This window comes from Dipteris shenzhenensis, chromosome 21 (assembly GCF_047967505.1).
Source record: "Dipteris shenzhenensis isolate YYH24624 ecotype China chromosome 21, Dip_SZ_1.0, whole genome shotgun sequence".
Lineage (NCBI taxonomy): Eukaryota > Viridiplantae > Streptophyta > Polypodiopsida > Gleicheniales > Dipteridaceae > Dipteris > Dipteris shenzhenensis.
In genome coordinates, this window is record NC_141616.1 from 1,270,113 (window position 1) to 1,290,710 (window position 20,598).

At 45.7% G+C, this 20,598-nt stretch overlaps 1 protein-coding gene across 4 annotated transcripts in view; it reads right to left on the reverse strand.

Annotated features, from left to right (window-relative positions):
• The window catches only part of LOC147888338 (uncharacterized), a 141,928-nt gene that overhangs the window by 115,200 nt on the left and 6,130 nt on the right, over positions 1-20,598 (reverse strand). For all 4 annotated transcript variants that reach the window (XM_087392432.1, XM_087392433.1, XM_087392431.1 and 1 more), the window contains 2 exons: positions 328-411; positions 79-162 (listed from right to left, as the gene is read on the reverse strand). In XM_087392432.1, the coding sequence (XP_087248558.1) occupies positions 79-162; positions 328-411 (168 nt within the window). The remainder of the gene's footprint in view (positions 1-78; positions 163-327; positions 412-20,598) is intronic.

Consider the following 20,598-nt stretch of genomic DNA (forward strand, 5'->3'; position numbering starts at 1 on the left):
ATGGATAAAGCCTCTTTCCTAGGGAGAGCATTTGTTGTGATACTAATGAAATTCTAAAAACAACATAGCTCAACATACCTTGGGACCTCCAATGCTATCCTGCTTTGGTGGCTCCACTGGCCTTCCTGTAGGGTCCAATCTTTTCTTGAAGATATTGTGTTTCTGCAGCAAGATGCAATACTCAGACCATGAGCATGACATAATAGGGCTTTTCATGGCATAAGATTTATATGTAGCACTGCAGAATTAAAACCGAGAATACAACAAAATATTTTCTTTTTCAAACTTCAAATCAATCACCGCTTGGAATACAAATAGAAACCATACCACATCTAAATGCTGCTCCCCACTGATATCCATGGCATCAACACTGATGATAGAGCACGCAAGCGAGGGAAATGTAACATCGAACTGAAGTCAGACAACCATGAAAAGAAGTTATAGGTCATAATTTGGTTCAATTTCAAGACTAAACTTGCCTACTCAAACTAGTAAAACATCTTCATCATGCAAGCAATTGCAAGTGATCAGTTACTTTAGGCCAGCGAACATTACAAAGTAAATAGGTTACACGGTACATCTTATGTCCATCGATTGCTAGAAGAAGTGCTCACATATTCTATTCAGTGCGGGAACTAAATTGTACCTCAGAAAAAGTTTAGGTTGACATCAAAACCTAAATTCATAAAGTCTCTTTGGAACCAACTATGCGATGCACCACTAGAAGCAGAGGTTAGATGATTTTGTTGGAGTTTAGAATCTCCTGATGTATCATGTGTAGAGGAGGAGTGAGGGCCTTTGTTGTGTGTGTGCGCACCCCATGTGAGGGTAGTGTAGGGTAGGGTTGGACCATCAGCCGTCTTTGGAGCGGGTCTAGTTGTTTGGAGGCTGAGCTAGGGCCCTGCGCATGGGCCAGGAGAGGCATAGACCTGTGACAATCATCACGGCACAAGTCAGGGCTGTTTTCGGCACTGTTCAGGGCCTCCTTGTGGCCTGTTTGCTGCCACAATGGCAGCCCCTTCGAGGCGCCTCTTGTCGGGATTTGTAGGGGGTGTTAGAAATCACCCAACAGAGGGTATGCACAGCGGAAGACTGATAGAATTGCCCAGGAGCTCACACAATGTGGTGTGGGGTGTGGAATCACAAACTTCTAAAACTTATGTGCATAGAATAGATGTGCATACTAATCAAAAGACAATGAACCAACCAGATAGAGAAACCACCAAAATAATATATTTCCGTCCAAAGCTATGGACACAATACAAAAGAGATAGATCCAGAGTCCCACTAATGGTGTGGTCCTCTGATCTTACCACAAGGTCCTTCTCCTATCTGCCGGTTATCTCTAGACTCGAGCCCGTGTGCTCCACTTCGAGCACCAATAGACTTTCTACCTTGCTGTCTGCAAACCAGCCTAGGTGGGCAGCACCTTTGCTGAGCTACGTCTGCAACTCTCCAGCCTCTATGTCCTCCTGGATGTAGGCTCATAGGCTGCTGGTCTGCTGCTCCTTCTGCTCCCTGAAGTGCTGCTGCAAGTGATGAATAATGAGGGCCTGGAGGCCCTCCTTTTATAGCCCCCAAGGGCTGCTGATAAAACCGACCAGTCTGGCCGACCAGACTGGTCTGTAAAAAACCGACCAGGTTGTCTCCTTTCCAAGCTCTATATAAGGGCCTCTGCCAGGCCCTTTTGGGCTGCTGTCAGGCCCCCAAACTTTGCAGGGTACAGCTCCCCTGGTCTGCCCATCTCCAGGCCTGGTTGGCTGGCTCCAACCAGCATCAGTCAATGGCCTGAACCAGGCCTGCTGGTTCCCCCTTTTTGCTGCGCCACTTTCCAGGCCTGTTGCAGGTCGAGATCCTGCCCACAGCTTCTGCCACGTGGCTCGCCTTTCTCCTGGGTATACTCTGCCGTCTGGTGCTGCTCCAGATCTGCCTCTTCCAGGCCAGATCCATGCTAAACATCCATAGCCATTATTCTGTCCATGAGCTCCATCTGTTGCAGCCACCATGGCTCTTCCAGGTACCTCACTTTTCTTTATTCTTTGGTTCCTGCCCACATGGCCGACATTACCCTGCCCATGTGTCAGTCTCTCAAGACCCAGGTTCACCCCCCTGCGCTCTCCTCATATGGGGGCTTACAAATGGGGAGGTGACCTTTCCAACACCCCCTCTCACCGACACATCTCGGCCCAATGCCAACACATTCCCCTGTCTATCCACCATGTCCTCCGGCTTCGCCTCCACTCCTGTTGTCAATTTCCACAGCTTCTGAGCCACTAAATGACTCCGGATCTTCACCTTCCAGATCGGGTAATTTAACCCATCCTGTTTCCTAGACTCTCCAAAGTTAGGGATAGTGAAAGAAAGAAATCGGGGGAGGAGGAAAGGAGAGCAAGGGCTGAAGAGGCTGAAGAGGTCGACATTTCTGTTGCTAAACCACACAACAAAGTCGATCAAACTCAATCTTCAGTAGACCAGAACTCTGAATGCACCTGACTGAACCTGAGTCACCCTCCTCGCAAGGGCACTATCCTCCAGTCGTGGAAGTCAATTCCCAAGAGCTTCTGAATCAAGGTCGTCCTTCAGCAAGGTCCCTGCCTTCAGGCTCCCACACCTGTGAGCCTCCTACTTTGTAAGAAATCCTAGATTTACTATATTTAGAAATGTGCTAAGGAACTGAAAGGAGACTGAAATAGCAGAGAACAAGGAATAATTGTATTGCTTGAATGTCTGTAGGGTAGATGTGGTTGTCATCCAAACAATTGGGCCTCTCTTATATAGAGAGTGAAGAGTCACACATGAAAAGGTGTGTACTCCAAAGAGTATGTGCATGAAGAGGTGTGTACCCCTTGTGAAGGGTGTGACCCTTGATGAGAGGGTACATTACAATAGCAATGGCTCTTCAATAGGATGTCTCTTGTGAAGGGTTGTGCCTCATTAGGAAGTGTCCCGTCGAAAGGGCAAGAGTTGTGCCTCTTAGGAAGTGTCTCGTCGAAAGGGCATACCCTTCCACAAGTGTCCATTCATCAAACCATCCATAAGTCTAGAAATAGAGAAAGGAATACGTCACAGATCGTGACATCCCCTCCCACTCAAAAGAAGACCCTGGTGGAGATAATGAACTGATGTAGAAAATATCACGGTAAATTCTGAAAATACTGCTGTAAAATGTCAGGGTACTGCTGTAAGTCTTCATCAGACTGCCAAGTAGCGTCGGAGTCATCCAGATCTCGCCAAAGAATAAGGAATTCCGTGATAAGTCGATGTCGAGTCTCTCGCTGTCGATGGTCCAGAATACGCTCAGGAATAAGGAGAACATAATCGTCTTCGATTTCTGGGACATAATCACCTGTAAGAGGAACTGCTTCATCGCCTAGAATGTACGTCTTTAGCCAAAAAATATGAAATGTTGGATGGATTTTACCCCATGATGGTGGTAATTCCAATTTGTAACTTAAAGGTGAATTTTTCTTGACGATCCGGAAAGGTCCATAGTATCTTGGTCGCAACTTAGGAAACACAGACTTAACCATCTTATAGCGATGTGGGGCTACAAATAATAGCACCATGTCACCAGTGTCAAATTCCAGGTGACGTCTATGTTTGTTGGCGAGCCATCGGATACCTGTGCTTAACAGTGATATTATTTAATGCTCTGTAATCTATATAGAGGCGAAAAGTATCGTCTTTCTTTTTCTTTAATATCACTGGCGAAGCAAAAGGTGAGAAACTTGGTTGAATCTGCCCCAGCTTGAGGTATTCTTCCTGTTGTCTTCGCACCTCCGCTTCTTCGATAAAACTCAATCTATAGGGAGGCCTGGCCCTGGGATTAGTTCAATCTTATGCTGAGCATTCCGCTCTGGAGGTAACCCATAAGGCAACTTATCCCTAAAACAATCAGATAACTCCTCAAAGATTCGAACAGTGAAATCCAAAAGTGACTGGTAAACTTAGGATCTCTGTCGGATATGATATTCTTGGGCAATCCATGGTGTCGGAAGATATGTTGTATGAGAAGTTTGGCTATGTCCGGAGCCTGTGCACTGCTTTTGCAAGCAACAAAGTGTGCCATTTTGGACAATCGATCCACAATTACCATAATCTGAGTGTTACCTCCGGAGGATCGTGGTAGTGTTGTAATGAAATCCATGGAAATACTTTCCCACCTTTCAGTTGGAACTGGAAGAGGCTGAAGAAGTCCTGTTGGAAGTCGTCGGCTTGCTTTCATTTGTTGACAAGATAAGCAAGATGTAACCATTTTGATGACGTCGCTTTTCATCTGAGGCCAGTAGTATGTTGCACTGAGTAAGCGATAAGTCTTGTTGATGCATGGATGGGCAGCATAAGGAACTACATGATGCTCTTTTAACAAAAGACGTCGAACATCCTTGTCATGTGGTACACAGACGCGATCTTGATAATACAGAAGGTCGTCCGTATAAGAATAGGAAGAGAAAATCTTTTGTTCGGAAGTCGAAGGTTGATCTTTTGAAAGAACCTGTACTGTTGTGCCGAAGTCTTTATCATTAAAATACTTTCCTTTGAATGAATTCGGAACATCCATAGATAATGTAGAAATTACCATAGCTGATGCTAGAGGTAACCTGCTGAGAGCATCTGCAACTACATTGCGTAGTCCTGGAATGTACTCAATGGTCATGTGAAAATTGGCCAGAAACTCAACCCAGCGTGCTTGTCGAGCGTTCATGACTGGCTAAGTAAAGATATACTTTAAAGAGTGATGGTCTGTCTTGACTACAGAGTCGGCTCCCATGAGATAATGTTTCCAAGAGCGATAAGCATGTACAACGGCAAGGAACTCCTTATCATAAACCGGGTATCGGGTTTGGATATCAGAATGTTTATGGCTGTCAAAAGCAATAACTCTGCCTTCTTGCATCAAGACCTATAGCGATGTCGGAAGCGTCGGTCATGACCTCAAACGGAAGGTTTGGGTCAGCAATAGCCATAACTGGTGTGGTAGTGAGTGCTTGCTTGAGTTGTTGGAAACTATACTCTGTTTTGGGAAGCCACTGAAAAACTGCTGTGCTTTTCAATAATTCGGACATAGGAGCTGCGATTTCGAAAAACTGATAGACCTTTGTATGGTAGAAGTTTGCCAATCGGAGAAAAGAGCGGACATCATGAACATTCTTAGGAGTAGGCCAGTTTCGGATTACCTCGACCTTCTTGGGATCCACAGAGATGCCTTGAGCGGAAATAACATGCCCCAAATATTCGAGTTGGGTCTTGAGGAACTCACTCTTCTCAATGTTGATGTAGAGAGAATCTGCATGGAGAACTTCAAAAACTTGGTGAAGATGTTGTTTGTGCTCATGTAGGGATCTGCTGAAAACGAGGATGTCATTGAGGTAAACGATGACGAACTTATCGAGGAAAGGCCTGAAGATGTCGTTCATTAATGTCATGAATGTGGCCAGGGCATTGTTTAACCCAAAAGGCATGACCAAACATTCATAGTGTTCATACTTTGTTCGAAAAGCTGTCTTGTACTCATCGCCTTCTCGTATGCGAATTTGATGATAACCTGAACGAAGATCAATCTTTGAGAATTGTGTTGCGTGTAGAAGTTGATCGAAGAGGTCATCGATGCGAGGCAATGGATACTTATTTTTTATAGTGAGCTTTGTTGAGGGCTCGGTAGTCGATGCTGAGGCGCATTGACTTATTCTTTTTTTCCACAAGTAGTACAGGAGATCCGAAAGGGCCGCGACTGGGCCGAATGTGACCTTTGTCGAGTAGTTCGGTGACCTGTCTTTGGATTTCTTCATTTTGAGTGTAAGAAACCCGATAAGGAGGTTTCGACGGTGGATTGCTGCCTGGAATAAGTTCGATTGGGTGATCCACTGGTCGTCGAGGTGGTAACTGCTTTGGCAATTCCTGTGGAAAAATATCCAGGTAAGGCTGGAAAAAAGGTTGGTTGAGGTATTCAGGAGGATCCTTTGTTGGTGTCTCCTCGACTGCCGTAACCAACAGAAGTGAAGTCTTTACTTGACGTTTACGAACCCACTTCTTTACTTGTAGGGCAGAAGCAACTAGGGTTGAAGGAGAGTCCCTAGAACCAGTTAACTCAATAAGTTTTCCCTGGTGGACAAACTGGATAGTATGGCTGCGAAAACTGATTGATGGATCATAGTCGTAGAGCCACTGTTGTCCGAGTATGACATCGTACCGAGAAAGAGGCATGATGTCGAAGTTTAACTTGTCCGTATAATGTTGGATGCGAAAAGACAAGTTTTTGATCCCGGTGTTGCACAAGAAAGTAGTTCCATTTGCGAGTTCAATCTGATAGTCCATGAGACTAGGACTGGTGGTCAACCGAAGTTTGTCGACCATAGAACTAGCTAGGAAATTGGTGTCCCTACATGAATAGGTGTGTCCTTTTGTCCACGATGGGGTGTGTCCCTTGAGTGAGGAGTCGAGACTCTTCATCAAAAGGTGTATCCGATGGTGGAAAAGGTGCGTCCCTTGGTTTTGGGACAGCCCAAGCACCTGAAAAGACACGATTTTTCTCGTGTCCATTCACATCAACTCGTGATGTGGGAGATGAAGAGGCCATAGATGACTTTAGGCAGGGTTGGCGCTAAAAATTTTTACGCTCACCCTCTCCATCTCTTCCATGCACAATGTGCACGGATATCCTTCTAGCGGAAAAGATGTATCAGATCGGCGCTAGAAGGTGGGGGGCATTTCCTACAGGCAGGAGCAAATTTCGCTCTGATACCACTGTAAGAAATCCTAGATTTACTATATTTAGAAATGTGCTAAGGAACAGAAAGGAGACTGAAATAGCAGAGAACAAGGAATAATTGTATTGCTTGAATGTTTGTAGGGTAGATGTGGTTGTCATCCATACAATTGGGCCTCTCTTATATAGAGAGTGAAGAGTCACACATGAAAAGGTGTGTACTCCAAAGGGTATGTGCATGAAGAGGTGTGTACCCCTTGTGAAGGGTGTGACCCTTGATGAGAGGGTACATTACAATAGGAATGTCTCTTCAATAGGATGTCTCTTGTGAAGGGTGGTGCCTCATTAGGAAGTGTCCCGTCGAAAGGGCAAGAGTTGTGCCTCTTAGGAAGTGTCCCGTCGAAAGGGCATACCCTTCCACAAGTGTCCATTCATCAAACCATTCATAAGTCTAGAAATAGAGAAAGGAATACGTCACAGATCGTGACATACTTGGGCTCTGATACCATGTTAGAAATCACCCAACAGAGGGTACGCACAACGGAAGACTGATAGAATTGCCCAAGAGCTCACACAGTGTGGTGTGGGGTGTGGAATCACAAACTTCTTAAACTTATGTGCATAGAATAGATGTGCAGACTCATCAATAGACAATGAACCAGCCAGATAGAGAAACCACCAAAATAATATATTTCCGTCCAAAGCTATGGACACAATACAAAAGAGAAGTGGTCCTCTGATCTTACCACAAGGTCCTTCTCCTATCTGCCAGTTATCTCTAGACTCGAGCCCGCGTGCTCCACTTCGAGCGTCTGTAGACTTTCTACCTTGCTGTCTGCAAACCAGCCTAGGTGGGCAGCACCTTTGCTGAGCTACGTCTGCAACTCTCCAGCCTCTATGTCCTCCTGGATGTAGGCTCATAGGCTGCTGGTCTGCTGCTCCTTCAGCTCCCTGAAGTGCTGCTGAAAGTGATGAATAATGAGGGCCTGGAGGCCCTCCTTTTATAGCCCCCAAGGGCTGCTGATAGAACCGACCAGTCTGGCCAACCAGACTGGTCTGTAAAAAACCGACCAGGTTGGCTCCTTTCCAAGCTCTATATAAGGGCCTCTATAAAGAAAATACTTGGAGACAAATAAAACAATACTGAAGACAATTAATGGCTGAAGAAGATATATATATCGCAAACGGAACTCAGTACAAGTGAAGATATGAGAGAAGCTCTGGAGGAAACAAACGTCAGTCCTGACAACTGTAGTGGACTTCTGCACTAGCTCCACAAGTTGAAACTGAACCAAATCTGAGACAGCAAACTGATGCAGGGGTTGCTGCAGATTTGGAATAGAAAGAACATAATCTGGAGCGGAAGTTGGAGGTAGATTTGGAGCAGAAGTTGAGGGCAGATCTTGGAGCAGGAGTTGGGACAGATCTGAAGCTAAAAGAAGGCAGATCTGGAGCAGAAATTGGAGCAGATCTGATGCAGAAAGGAGGGCAGAACTGAAGCAGAAAGGAAGGCTGATCTGGAGCAGAAAAGAGGGCAGATCTGGAGCTGAAAGGGGGACAAATCTGGAGCAGAAAGGAGGACAGATCTGGAGCAGAAAGGAGGGGCAGATCTGGGGCAGAAAAGAGGGCAAATCTGGAGCAGAAAGGAGGACAGCAGAGGAGGCAGCCAGGAGGCAGAAGTTGAGGCAGCAGAGGAGGCAGCCAGGAGGCAGAAGTGGCTCAGGGTGTGCAGGAACCTCTGGAGCTGGAAGAGAGAAGATGATGGAATACCTAGCCCCCCCCCCCCTTTAAATAGGAAGGGGCTTTAAGTCGGTCAACCTGTTGGTTGACCGACCTGGTCAGATTTGACCGACCAGGTCAATCTGGTCGGCCAGATCTGGTCAGGCCAGAAAAAAAACTTTTTTTTAATAATTTTTTATTTTGTTTATCCTCTGAACCGGGGCTTTTGACAGTTCTTTGGTTGTGGTTTTTGCCTCCGATTCGGGGTTTCTTTGACAGGATTTGGAGAGGCACCAGTGGTGTTTGTACCTGTTTATCTTGTCCTGGAGAATTGGAGATTGCCTGGCTTAACACCCCCTCTCAATGTCCAATGCAGACAGGAGAAGCAAAGAGGTGTTCCATGAGTGATCTATCATCAGCCTTTTTTTTTTTTTTTTTTTTTACAAAGTAGGTTTTCATCTTCACTAAATGCCCAGATGATGGTACAAAAAAGAAAGACTTGAAGGAGTGCCCAAAGAGAAAAAAAAAAACTGTTAAAGAGAAGGAGGAGGTAAACCAATCCCCAACCGTGGGCAGAGATGCTCAAGAGTAGGGCGATTAACCGGCTTGGTAAGAATATCAGCATGATTATCGGCAGCTGGAACATAGATCAACCGAATAGTACCTAATTCCACTTGCTCGCGAGTAAAATGAAAGTGAACACCGACATGTTTGGTGCGGTTGGAAAACATGGGATTGCCTGCGAGAGCAATGGCACTTTTGTTGTCGACGTAGAGTATCGTGGGTTCAGTACAAGGAAAGTGTAGTTCTGCCAAAAACTGTCGGAGATATATGGCCTCTGTGGTACAATCATACAAGGCCCGGTATTCAGCCTCAGTAGAAGAACCAGCAACAGTCTCTTGTTTACGGCTAGACCAAGAAACAGGTGCCGAGCCAAACGAGAAAATATAGCCGCCATGAGAACGACGATTGTCCGGGTCACCAGCCCAGTCGGAATCAGTGTATCCCTGTAGGGTTAGTCCTGGTCTGAAATGTAAACCATAAGAGTAAGTACCACGAATGAACCGCAAGATACGAATACATGCATGCCAATGAGTGAGCTTGGGTTCATTAAAATACTGACTGAGAATAGAGACGGAGTAAGCAAGATCAGGACGAGTGTGAAGGAGCCAGAGGAGTTTGCCAACAACCTGGCGATAGAGATGTTCATCAAAGGGAGGAGACTCCAAGTCTTTTGAGAGCTTTACGGTGGGATCTAAGGGAGTGGCAGCCAGCTTAGGCTCATGAGGAATGATTTGATCAAGGAGTTGAAGAGCATATTTCTGTTGAGAAACAAAAATACCACCAAAATGTTGTACAACTTCCATGCCTAAGAAATAGGAGAGCCGACCGAGATCAGTCATTTCAAAAGTGATGCTGAGTTGAGTTTTAATGTACTGAAGTGTAGTGGGAGTGGAGCCTAAAAGCAAAAGATCATCGACATAGAGTAAAATAAAGCAGACCCCCTCTGACGAATGATGGATATATAAATTTGGATCAAAGGGAGTAGAATGAAAACCATTAGTTTTGAGGAAGGTGTCTATCCGGTGGAACCATGATCGAGGTGCTTGTTTAAGCCCATAAAGAGCTTTGCGGAGACGGAAAACCTTATTTTCATGGCCAGGAGGAGAAAAACCTGGTGGGGGAGTCACATAGACTTCTTCATCAAGGTAGCCATTGAGAAAGGCACTCTTGACATCCATTTGATAGATAGTCCAGTGGTGATGAGCAGCTAGGGCGAGAAGAAGACGAAAGGAAGTTAACCGAGCAGTAGGGGCAAAGGTTTCCTCATAATCGATACCATGTTTTTGGCAGAATCCTTGCACTACTAAGCGGGCTTTGTATTTGTCCAGGGTGCCATCGGCTTTGAGTTTTGTTCGGAAGATCCACTTGGTTCCGATGACCTTTTGGTGAGTGGGTCGATTGACCAAGATCCAGGTCTGATTGCGATCAATACTTTCAAGCTCCTGTTCCATAGCACGATGCCACGCAGGATTTTTAACTGCTTCCTGCCAAGTGGCAGGTTCAGAATGTATGATATAGGCCGTGGTAAAAAAAGAGGCAATGGCAGTAGAAGAAGTTATTCGAGTAGAGCGGCGAGGACCAGAAGGAGGAAGTTCAACAGGAATAATCCCGGAATCCTTCATAGTTTGGCGATACCAGCGGGGCAGCGGGTCGTGAGGAGAAGCAATGGGTGGGGAGAGAGATGTTTCGGGAGGAGAGGAAGGAATTTCGGGTGGAGAATTGTCGGAGGGAACTGGAGTAGAGACGTCATCAGGAGAGAGAATAGAGGAATTTTTTAGCACTGCTCTTTCATCGAAGACCACATCTCGGCGAACCAAAACTTTGTTTGTACGAGGATCAAATAATCGATAAGCTTTGGCTTCTGCCGAGTAGCCAACTAGAAGAAAAAGTTTAGCACGAGGTTCGAGTTTACCACGAGTATCATTGGGAGTATGAGTGTACGCGCGGCAGCCAAAGATACGAAGATGAGAAATAGAAGGATGATAGCCATAGAAGGCCTCAAAAGGCGTCATGTTCAGGATGGGTTGAGTAGGACAGCGATTAAGGATATAGACAGAAGTATTGACGGCTTCGGGCTAGAGACGTTCAGGCAACTCGGCTGCAAAAAGCATGGAACGGGCCATGTTCATGACAGTACGTTGTCGCCGTTCGACACGAGCATTTTGGGAAGGCGAATTTGGAGATGTAAGATGGCGTTGGATACCATGCTCTTGAAGGAATTGAGTGAATTCATGGGAAATGAATTCACCACCATTATCACTACGAGCAATCCCAATAGACTTTCCTGTTTGGTTCATAACCAAGCGAGCCCAAGTAGCAAAGAAAGAAGTGTCGGATTTCTCTTTCATGAAAAACACCCATTGATAGCGAGAGTAATCATCCACAATTAAGAAGAAATAATGTGAACCATTGAGGGAAGGAACAGGAGATTTGCCACTAATATCGAGGTGAATTAGACGCAAAATCTCACTGGCTCGAGAAGTGGAATGAGAAGGAAAAGGAGTTCGGCTTTGTTTACCTAATTGACAGGGATGACAAATATCTTTAGCTCGCGATAATTTAGGTAGGCCATCAACTAGATGATCCCGAGACAGTTCATATAAAGAGTCATAAGACAAATGTCCCAGACGATAATGCCATAATCGTTCTGTGTCAGTTGGATCTTTTAGGGTAGCATTACCGTAAAGCCGATGAAACTCAGAACCGCAATAGGAGGGAGTCGCAAGAAATTGATTTATAAAGTACAGACCATTAGGTTGAGCATCACCTCGAGCTAGAAGGAGTCCCGAGGACTCATCTATGATGTCAACATGCATCTTTGTAAATAGCACTGTGCGACCAAGGAGGCAAAGTTGATGAACAGAAAGAAGATTGACCCCTAATTGGGGGACATAAAACACTTGATCCAATTGAGCAAGATTGGGACCTTTGTCAGTATCAAAAGTTATTGAACCAACACCATGAATAGTAGCAACAGAGTTATTGCCACAACGAACTTCCCCTATTGCCGGTTGGCGAGAAATGAAGAGATCAGGATGAGGGGTCATATGATGAGTGGCTCCACTATCCACAATCCAAGAAGATTTAGAGCCACATGGAAGAGTATGAAAAGCTGACCCACATAAGGGAGAGGAGGAGTCAAGCTCGGTGATATGGATCAAGGCTTGAGAAGTGAAGTCTAGAGAATCTCCGGTGGACCAGTCAGACAGACCTTCAGGAGTTATAAAGGGAGGAGATGGAGTGAAGTGATTAGTGACATGGCCCTGGGGTCTCCAGAGACCAGTGTTCGAAGGAGGAGGAGGAGGACCACCCCTAGGACGCCAACGAGGTGGCTGAGAAGTCGTGGTAGGGGACTGTGGAGTCCAACGGGGTGGTTGAGGAGTCGTGGTAGGGAGCTGAGGAGTCCAACGGGGTGGTTGAGGAGTCATGGTGGGAGGCTGAGGAAGAAGGCCTTTGGCTTTGGAGCGACATTCATCGTCAATATGCCCAACTCTCTGGCAATGCTGACAAAACCTATTTTTTTTGGGAAGGGAGTGCCAGGCGGGTTTACTACTAGAGGGGTTAGGAGTAGGAGAGGGCTTTTCGGAGCTAGGTTGATCTTTTGGAATCCCGGAGAGAAGAGCCCCCTCTAAAACAGGAATGCTATGTTTTTGGTGGACCTGAGAGTAAAGACGAGCATAACGCAAAAGTTGACATTCAAACTCATAAAAAGTAGGAAGAGAAGGTTGAGAAATGATTTGTTGCATAAAACTGAAATACTTGGGCGGAAGTTTATTTAAAAAGAAAGTAACTTGGTCATCCTCGGATTTGGGAGGACCAGTTGTGGCAAATTCAGCAACTAACCGCCGGTAATCTGCTAGTTTAACCTTGAGATCATCGTCAGCAAGAATCTGGAATTGTTGGAGATCATGGTCAAGATTGATGCGACGAGTACGATCTCGAGCTGCATAGCGGTCAGTGAGATGTGCCCATCGCTCAGAGGCAAGATCAAAATGCTGTAATTGAGAGTGAAATTCAGGTAAAAGACCTTGCATAATTTCAACAATGGCAGTGGCATTACGATGTCGCCACGAACGAACTACCTGAGGAGGATAAACATGAGGAGCAGGTGGCAATTCGGTACCTTGAACGAGTTCCCATAGGTCTTGAGAATCAAGCACATGGCGCATAAGATTTGACCATGTGGTATAATTAGACCCGTTAAAACGAGTCATATCAGTGAAAGCATGTTTGGCTGTTGAGAAGAAGGGAGAGGTGGCATCACCGGAGGAATAAAAGAATTTGGAAAAGGTCCTGAGGGGGAGGGATGAATATGAGAGGTGGGATAAGACATGAGAGGTGAAAAAGAGGCAGCGGGAGAGATAGAGGGAAATAAACTATAGGAATCCAGTGGCATGGGAGAAGGAGGAGGATGAGAAACCACTGGAGGAAAGATGGCAGCGGAAGAGATGAGAGGGATGGGAGGGAGGGAAGAATGTGAACCGAAAGCAAACTCATTGTCAGACGCATTTCTCCTTTCTCGTCTGCGAGTGTTCACATGCATGTATGGATCTGTGTCCTCGTGATTACTTGTTCCTATGCCTTGCATAACAGAAGGAGTTGCACTAAGGGAATAGGGCATCATACCTTGCACTGATTCTTGTGGAATAGGCACTGTCGAATAATCCAATGTTCTCATGCCGGCCTGTCCTCTTTCGTCAGGGGATACTTGTTCTTCGTTGGCACCGAACTTGAGATGTTGCTCAGCTTCTTCTGAGTTGAATAGAGGTCCTTGTTGACGTATTGGAGAGAACCGTGGAGAGGTAGAGGCACGAGGTGTGCGGGTACCTGCTTCAAGTTCCTTCCATTTCTGGAATTCAGCAAATTCTTTAAAGAGTTTGGAGAGGTATTCATCACCTTCAATCCTAGCAGACTCTCTCTCGACATATGTCGAAGGTGATGGTTGAATAGAGGTTGATTCAGGCTGAGATCGCTTCGGGGAAGAGGGAGAAGACATCTTCAGGTGATGATTTATCTTCCAAGCTTTCCAGATCAAGGCTCAGGTGTCGATTGGCACACCTGGCTCTGATACCATATAAAGAAAATACTTGGAGACAAATAAAACAATACTGAAGACAATTAATGGCTGAAGAAGATATATATATCACAAACGGAACTCAGTACAAGTGAAGATATGAGAGAAGCTCTGGAGGAAACAAACGTCAGTCCTAACAACTGTAGTGGACTTCTACACTAGCTCCACAAGTTGGAACTGAACCAAATCTGAGACAGCAAACTGATGCAGGGGTTGCTGCAGATTTGGAATAGAAAGAACATAATCTGGAGCGGAAGTTGGAGGTTAGATTTGGAGCAGAAGTTGAGGGCAGATCTTGGAGCAGGAGTTGGGACAGATCTGAAGCTAAAAGAAGGCAGATCTGGAGCAGAAATTGGAGCAGATCTGATGCAGAAAGGAGGGCAGAACTGAAGCAGAAAGGAAGGCTGATCTGGAGCAGAAAAGAGGGCAGATCTGGAGCTGAAAGGGGGACAGATCTGGAGCAGAAAGGAGGACAGATCTGGAGCAGAAAGGAGGGGCAGATCTGGGGCAGAAAAGAGGGCAAATCTGGAGCAAAAAGGAGGACAGCAGAGGAGGCAGCCAGGAGGCAGAAGTTGAGGCAGCAGAGGAGGCAGCCAGGAGGCAGAAGTGGCTCAGGGTGTGCAGGAACCTCTGGAGCTGGAAGAGAGAAGATGATGGAATACCTAGCCCCCCCCCCCCCCTTTAAATAGGAAGGGGCTTTAAGTCGGTCAACCTGGTCAGATTTGACCGACCAGGTCAATCTGGTCGGCCAGATCTGGTCAGGCCAGAAAAAAAACTTTTTTTTAATAATTTTTTATTTTGTTTATCCTCTGAACCGGGGCTTTTGACAGTTCTTTGGTTGTGGTTTTTGCCTCCGATTCGGGGTTTCTTTGACAGGATTTGGAGAGGCACCAGTGGTGTTTGTACCTGTTTATCTTGTCCTGGAGAATTGGAGATTGCCTGGCTTAACAGCCTCTGCCAGGCCCGTTTGGGCTGCTGTCAGGCCCCCAAACTTTGCAGGGTACAGCTCCCCTGGTCTGCCCATCTCCAGGCCTGGTTGGCTGGCTCCAACCAGCATCAGTCAATGGCCTGAACCAGGCCTGCTGGTTCCCCCTTTTTGCTGCGCCACTTTCCAGGCCTGTTGCAGGTCGAGATCCTGCCCACAGCTTCTGCCACGTGGCTCGCCTTTCTCCTGGGTATACTCTGCCGTCTGGTGCTGCTCCAGATCTGCCTCTTCCAGGCCAGATCCATGCTAAACATCCATAGCCATTATTCCGTCCATGAGCTCCATCTGTTGCAGCCACCATGGCTCTTCCAAGTACCGCACTTTTCTTTATTCTTTGGTTCCTGCCCACATTGCAGGCATTACCCCGCCCATGTGTCAGTCTCTCAAGACCCAGGTTCACCCCCCCCCCCCCCGTGCTCTCCTCATATGGGGGCTTACAGATGGGGAGGTGACCTTTCCAACAAGAGGCCATGCAAACCCCCTTTGGTGCAGCCAACCCAACCTGATTGGTTGGGTTGTCATGACAAGAGAAATCACTAATCCGTGATTAGTAGACATTAAAACATTATTATATATTGGCGGTGGATCATCTCAGTAGATAGGACTAGTCGAGCTGGAGCCACTGCTTCAAACGGCATCGAATTTGGACATGTGATACTTATTCTATTAATAAAAATGTGCACACACGTGTCTAGGTCCTAGGGGCAATAGGAAGGGAAGGGTGAATTAAGGTGCATTGAATGGTAGATGCATGGGTCGTAGGCTAAGGGTAGGTGTAAATGGGAAGATGGAACTTGGGTGATCTCAAGGGACATTAATGAAAGGGTATCACCCTTTCATTGTGAATCTCACATAGCATTCTTCATTCACCTTGCATTCATCCGCCATCTCTCTCCCACCTTGCATGTAGGTCGAAATAGCAACAAGTACTCTCACGAGGGCGCTCTTCTCCATTGGAGGACCAATTGGCATTCAAAGTCTGCATGCATTGCACACATTTGCATTCTTGAAAAGGCCAGTTCTTCACATTTGGTATCAGAGCAACGACAATCCACGAAAGGGACAGCAAGGAGAAGGAGAAGAGTGCGCGGGACAGAGGACGAGAGCGTATGGGATAGAGGCATGGACAGCAAGCGCAAGAAGACTACGTGAGATAGAGGCACAGACAACAAGTGCAAGAAGACTGCGTGGAAGAGAGTCACACAAGGAGGCGACACGCAGGAAGGGTGAATGGAAGACACTCAAAAAGGAGCACAACACAAAGACGCACATGAGGAGCGTTCGGCAAAAAGAAAGAAGGGCACGGACGTACTGACGGAGGCTCGCGCATGCAACAGCCACCTGGTTGGCTCCAATGTGCAAATTGGGATCCTCTGCAACAACCAGCAAAAGGCCATTCATGGAGGGTAAGTTCTGGAGGGCCCTAATAGGAGTGTGGCAGGCGAGGTGCGAGTTTGGAGGAAGGCACCTGATTCATGCAAATCTTGGATTCTGAGGTAAGGGCTTTCTCTGAATTTTATGGTCTTTGGATGGGGAACGGGGTGGCCTAACGGGGTGACTCCCCCCTGGTGCGAATAGACCCTTAAAACCCTTAAACCGTGGGAAAAAGAAACCCCTCCCATTCTCCCCAACGGAAAGTCGGATTGGAACAAAATTTTAAGGGGGTGAGCCACCCATCAAGTACCCCCTATAACGGTATCTAGAGCTCCAATCCACTCAAAATAAGTAGCCCAAACGGAGTGTACCAGTTTACAGCAGAAATACAAGAAGAAAAGCTTAAAAGAGAAGAAAGAAGAGGTCATTTCAAGTGTTTTCTCAACACAAACGAAGCGGGAGTCAGATAAGTACCACCAACTCTACAACACTTGACTTCTGCTGTAAAATAAACCCCTTTTCAGAAATTACAACAAGTCATTTTCTCTCTTGTATTACTAAAAGGAAAGAATGGAAGGGGAAGGGATATTTAATAATGAACTTGTCCTTTTTCCTCCACTACCAGAAGGAGATAGGGAGAGAACACCATCACCTCCTCCTGAAGAGGATGATGTAGATGAGAGTTTTACACATATTGAGTATGATAACCCACATATAGAATTACTTTCATCTCTCCTTCAAGAATCTCTTGATAGGGAGTTTTCCTTCAGAAATGAAAGGAGAAACAAGTTCATCCAAGAGCAAGGCGCTGAGTTTACGTCTTTAACTCAAAATCCCGTACAGATGGATTATAATCCAAGTGCAAGAGGGAGAGAGGAGTCTCCCGTTGATAAGCTGGTTTCTCAGCTTAGCCATATGATTGAACAGTCCATTATGACAAAATTAGGAACTAAGAGAGTGCTGAATTTTGGGGATGACGATTTAAGTACCCCCTCAAAGAGAGCTAAATTCCAACCCCGAGAAAGAATAGAGTTCCCAAAGTATGATGGAGCAAGAGAGGCGGATAAAATCCTCAATTGGATTCGCCATTTTGAGCTATATTTTGCCCATCAAGATAAGACCAACCACGAGAAGCTTGCTCTTGCCACATTGCATCTACAGAAGGATGCTTTGATGTGGTGGTCTTTATCACAAACGGGAAAAGAGCCTATTCTTCAATGGTCCAAATTTGTAGAGCAGCTTAAGGCCACTTTCATGCCTCCAAGGCATGAAGAAGAATTGACCTTCCGCTAGGAAAGGTTCAAGCAATTCGAAAACAAGAGTAACGCTGGATTTACAGCTAGGTTCTGGAAACTCTCTTTAGAGTTGCCTAAGAAGAGCGAGGATGATAGAAGGAAGAAGCATTTAGCAGCCCTAATCCCGAAAGTGAGGTATGAGGTTGAAATGTCCAACCCAACCACCTTGAAAGACCTCACTAAATTGGCTGAGATTGCTGAGAGGAAATTGAATCCTCGTAAACCCTCCAACAAAGGAAAGGAGAAAGCTATTGTACAAAATGTTAACAGCCAATCACGTCCTGGATGGATACCATTTCCTTCCATGACTGACAACAAGAAGAAAAAGCTAATTAAGGAGGGTAAATGTTTCGGATGTAAGAAACATAAGCCAGGGCATCCATGGCATAAATGTCCTACTCTATTAGCCAAAATTGCCAAAACCAATTCTGTAAAAGGGAAAGGCAAGCATCCAAGCATGAGGATGAGGCTTCTACCTCCTCATTCTAGGACTCTACGATGAACATAGGACCAAGTGTAAATGCTATCCATTCAGCCAACACTGGTGTATGGATGTGTGAACTAAATAGAGAGTAGGCATATTCATTGTAGAGTATGGACAGAGAATAAATATTTTTCTCCTCCGTGTAGAGCGTTTGATATAATAAATAGGGCTGAAATAGAAGAGTTGGAAAAAGAGATTGAAGGTCTATAGTTTCTATAGACTAAGTAGCTCTCCATAGACTAAGTAGCTCTCTATAGTTTCTATAGACTAAGTAGCTCTCCATCGCAAAATCATCCATAGCCAAGGTCTACCTAGTTCAATGAAACATTTGGGTGAGAGAATCGTTCTAATACTGACCAATTTGTTGAAGAATATGTTTCATCTTATTGAGCAGGTTACTATAAAGAGATTTCAGCTGCTTGGTATTCAGAAGGGAATTCTGAGTATGAAGAGATATTGAAGAGGCACTACAGTGGTACTTCTCTATTTTGAATATTCAGCATAAAGAGGAACCAAAACTTGAAGATGAGATTTAAGTTCTGATCCAAAAGAGATCGTGTACTACCAAGAGAAGATTATTTGCAAATTATGAAGAGGAGATGCAAATGTAGAAGTAAAAGAAAAGCGTACGCAAGAGAAAGAGACAAGAGAGGATCCAAAAGAGGACTTCTGCCCATTCAAGCAGGAGGGAGAGTCATGACAAGAGAAATCACTAATCCGTGATTAGTAGACATTAAAACATTATTATATATTATACGCCAATGGTGTAACATGTATTTGTATTAATGATGGACACCGACCGATTTGTTATGGCGGTGGATCATCTCAGTAGATAGGACTAGTCGAGCTGGAGCCACTGCTTCAAACGGCATCGAATTTGGACATGTGATACTTATTCTATTAATAAAAATGTGCACACGTGTCTAGGTCCTAGGGGCAATAGGAAGGAAGGGTGCATTAAGGTGCATTGATGCATGGGTCATAGGCTAAGGGTAGGTGTAAATGGGAAGATGGAACTTGAGTGATCTCAAGGGACATTAATGAAAGGGTATCACCCTTTCATTGTGAATCTCACGTAGCATTCTTCATTCACCTTGCATTCATCCACCATCTCTCTCCCACCTTGCATGTAGGTCGAAATAGCAACAAGTACTCTCACGAGGGCACTCTTCCCCATTGGAGGGCCAATTGGCATTCAAATTCTGCATGCATTGCACACATTTGCATTCTTGAGAAGGCTGGTTCTTCACATGGGTTACCAGGCCCCAACACTCGGGCCAGGAGCAAGGGTAGACCGACCTGCTGGTTGGCCCCCTAGAGATAGGCTAATTGGCCATTTATTGCAGCCGCCTGTAGGGGGGTGAGGCTATATATATAGGCCCCCCCTCTCATTGTTGTATCATCTTTTGTTGGAGGTTTTGCTTTTCCCTAAGATCCCTTGCAGTCTCTCTCCTTCTCTTTTGCAGTTCAATTTGTTTGGTGTGTGTGTGTGTGTGTGTGCGTGCTCTCTTTCTATCCAGTTCGCTGCACTCTCACATGGTATCACAGCCAAAGGTTGGCTAGAGACCCAAGATGTGAAGGGAGCTTGGAGCCAGTGAATGCCGTTCAGAGGTATATGAAGAGGAGTGTGCGAGCTTTGGACTCTTCGAGAGTCCGGCAAGGTGTGTAATGTTTGAAGGGTGTTTTCATATTTGAAAGGAGCTGTGTTTGAGGCAAAGGTGTGAAGGTACCTTAGGCTCCAAGATGCTTCATTATCTTCTCTAGCCCTCTCCTCTCTTTCTCCTTCAATCCCCTTCTCCACCTTCTTTCCCATCCCCCCTCTCGTCTCAGTTCGACTCTCTTCATTCTGACATGGCTACCCTAGCCGAGATAGCGGAGAGCCAGTTGAAAATTCATGTATTACCCACCTTCCCCCTACACCGTCAATAAGAAGAGCTCAATTACCTTGTGTGACAGGTTATGATGAAATCCATCCTACAGTCATATGATTTAGCACACTTCATATTGGTGGGGATTGTCAGGCCTGATCCCCTTGCAGCAAATTTAGGGACCTTGAAGCCAAAGGAGGCCGAGACCAGGTCTCAGATCTAGGACCGGTACGTTCATTCATTTTCCTAAACTGTACTCCTCAGGTTATTGATCATGTAAAGCACAAAAGTATCTGGGAGCACTTGGCATCCATGTACAACAGAACTTCTCCCATGAAGCGGGTATCTTTGGAAGTTTAGATGAGGTTGTTGGATCCCACAAAGTCTTCATCAATGCGGGAGCACATCAATAAGCTCTAGGAGCTTCAGTAAGAGAATCTCCAAGCAAGGAAGGAGATACATCTAAGGGCAGGCCATCACATTGTTGTCCCACTCGTTTTATTCGTCCTTGATTACCAGTGGAAGGATG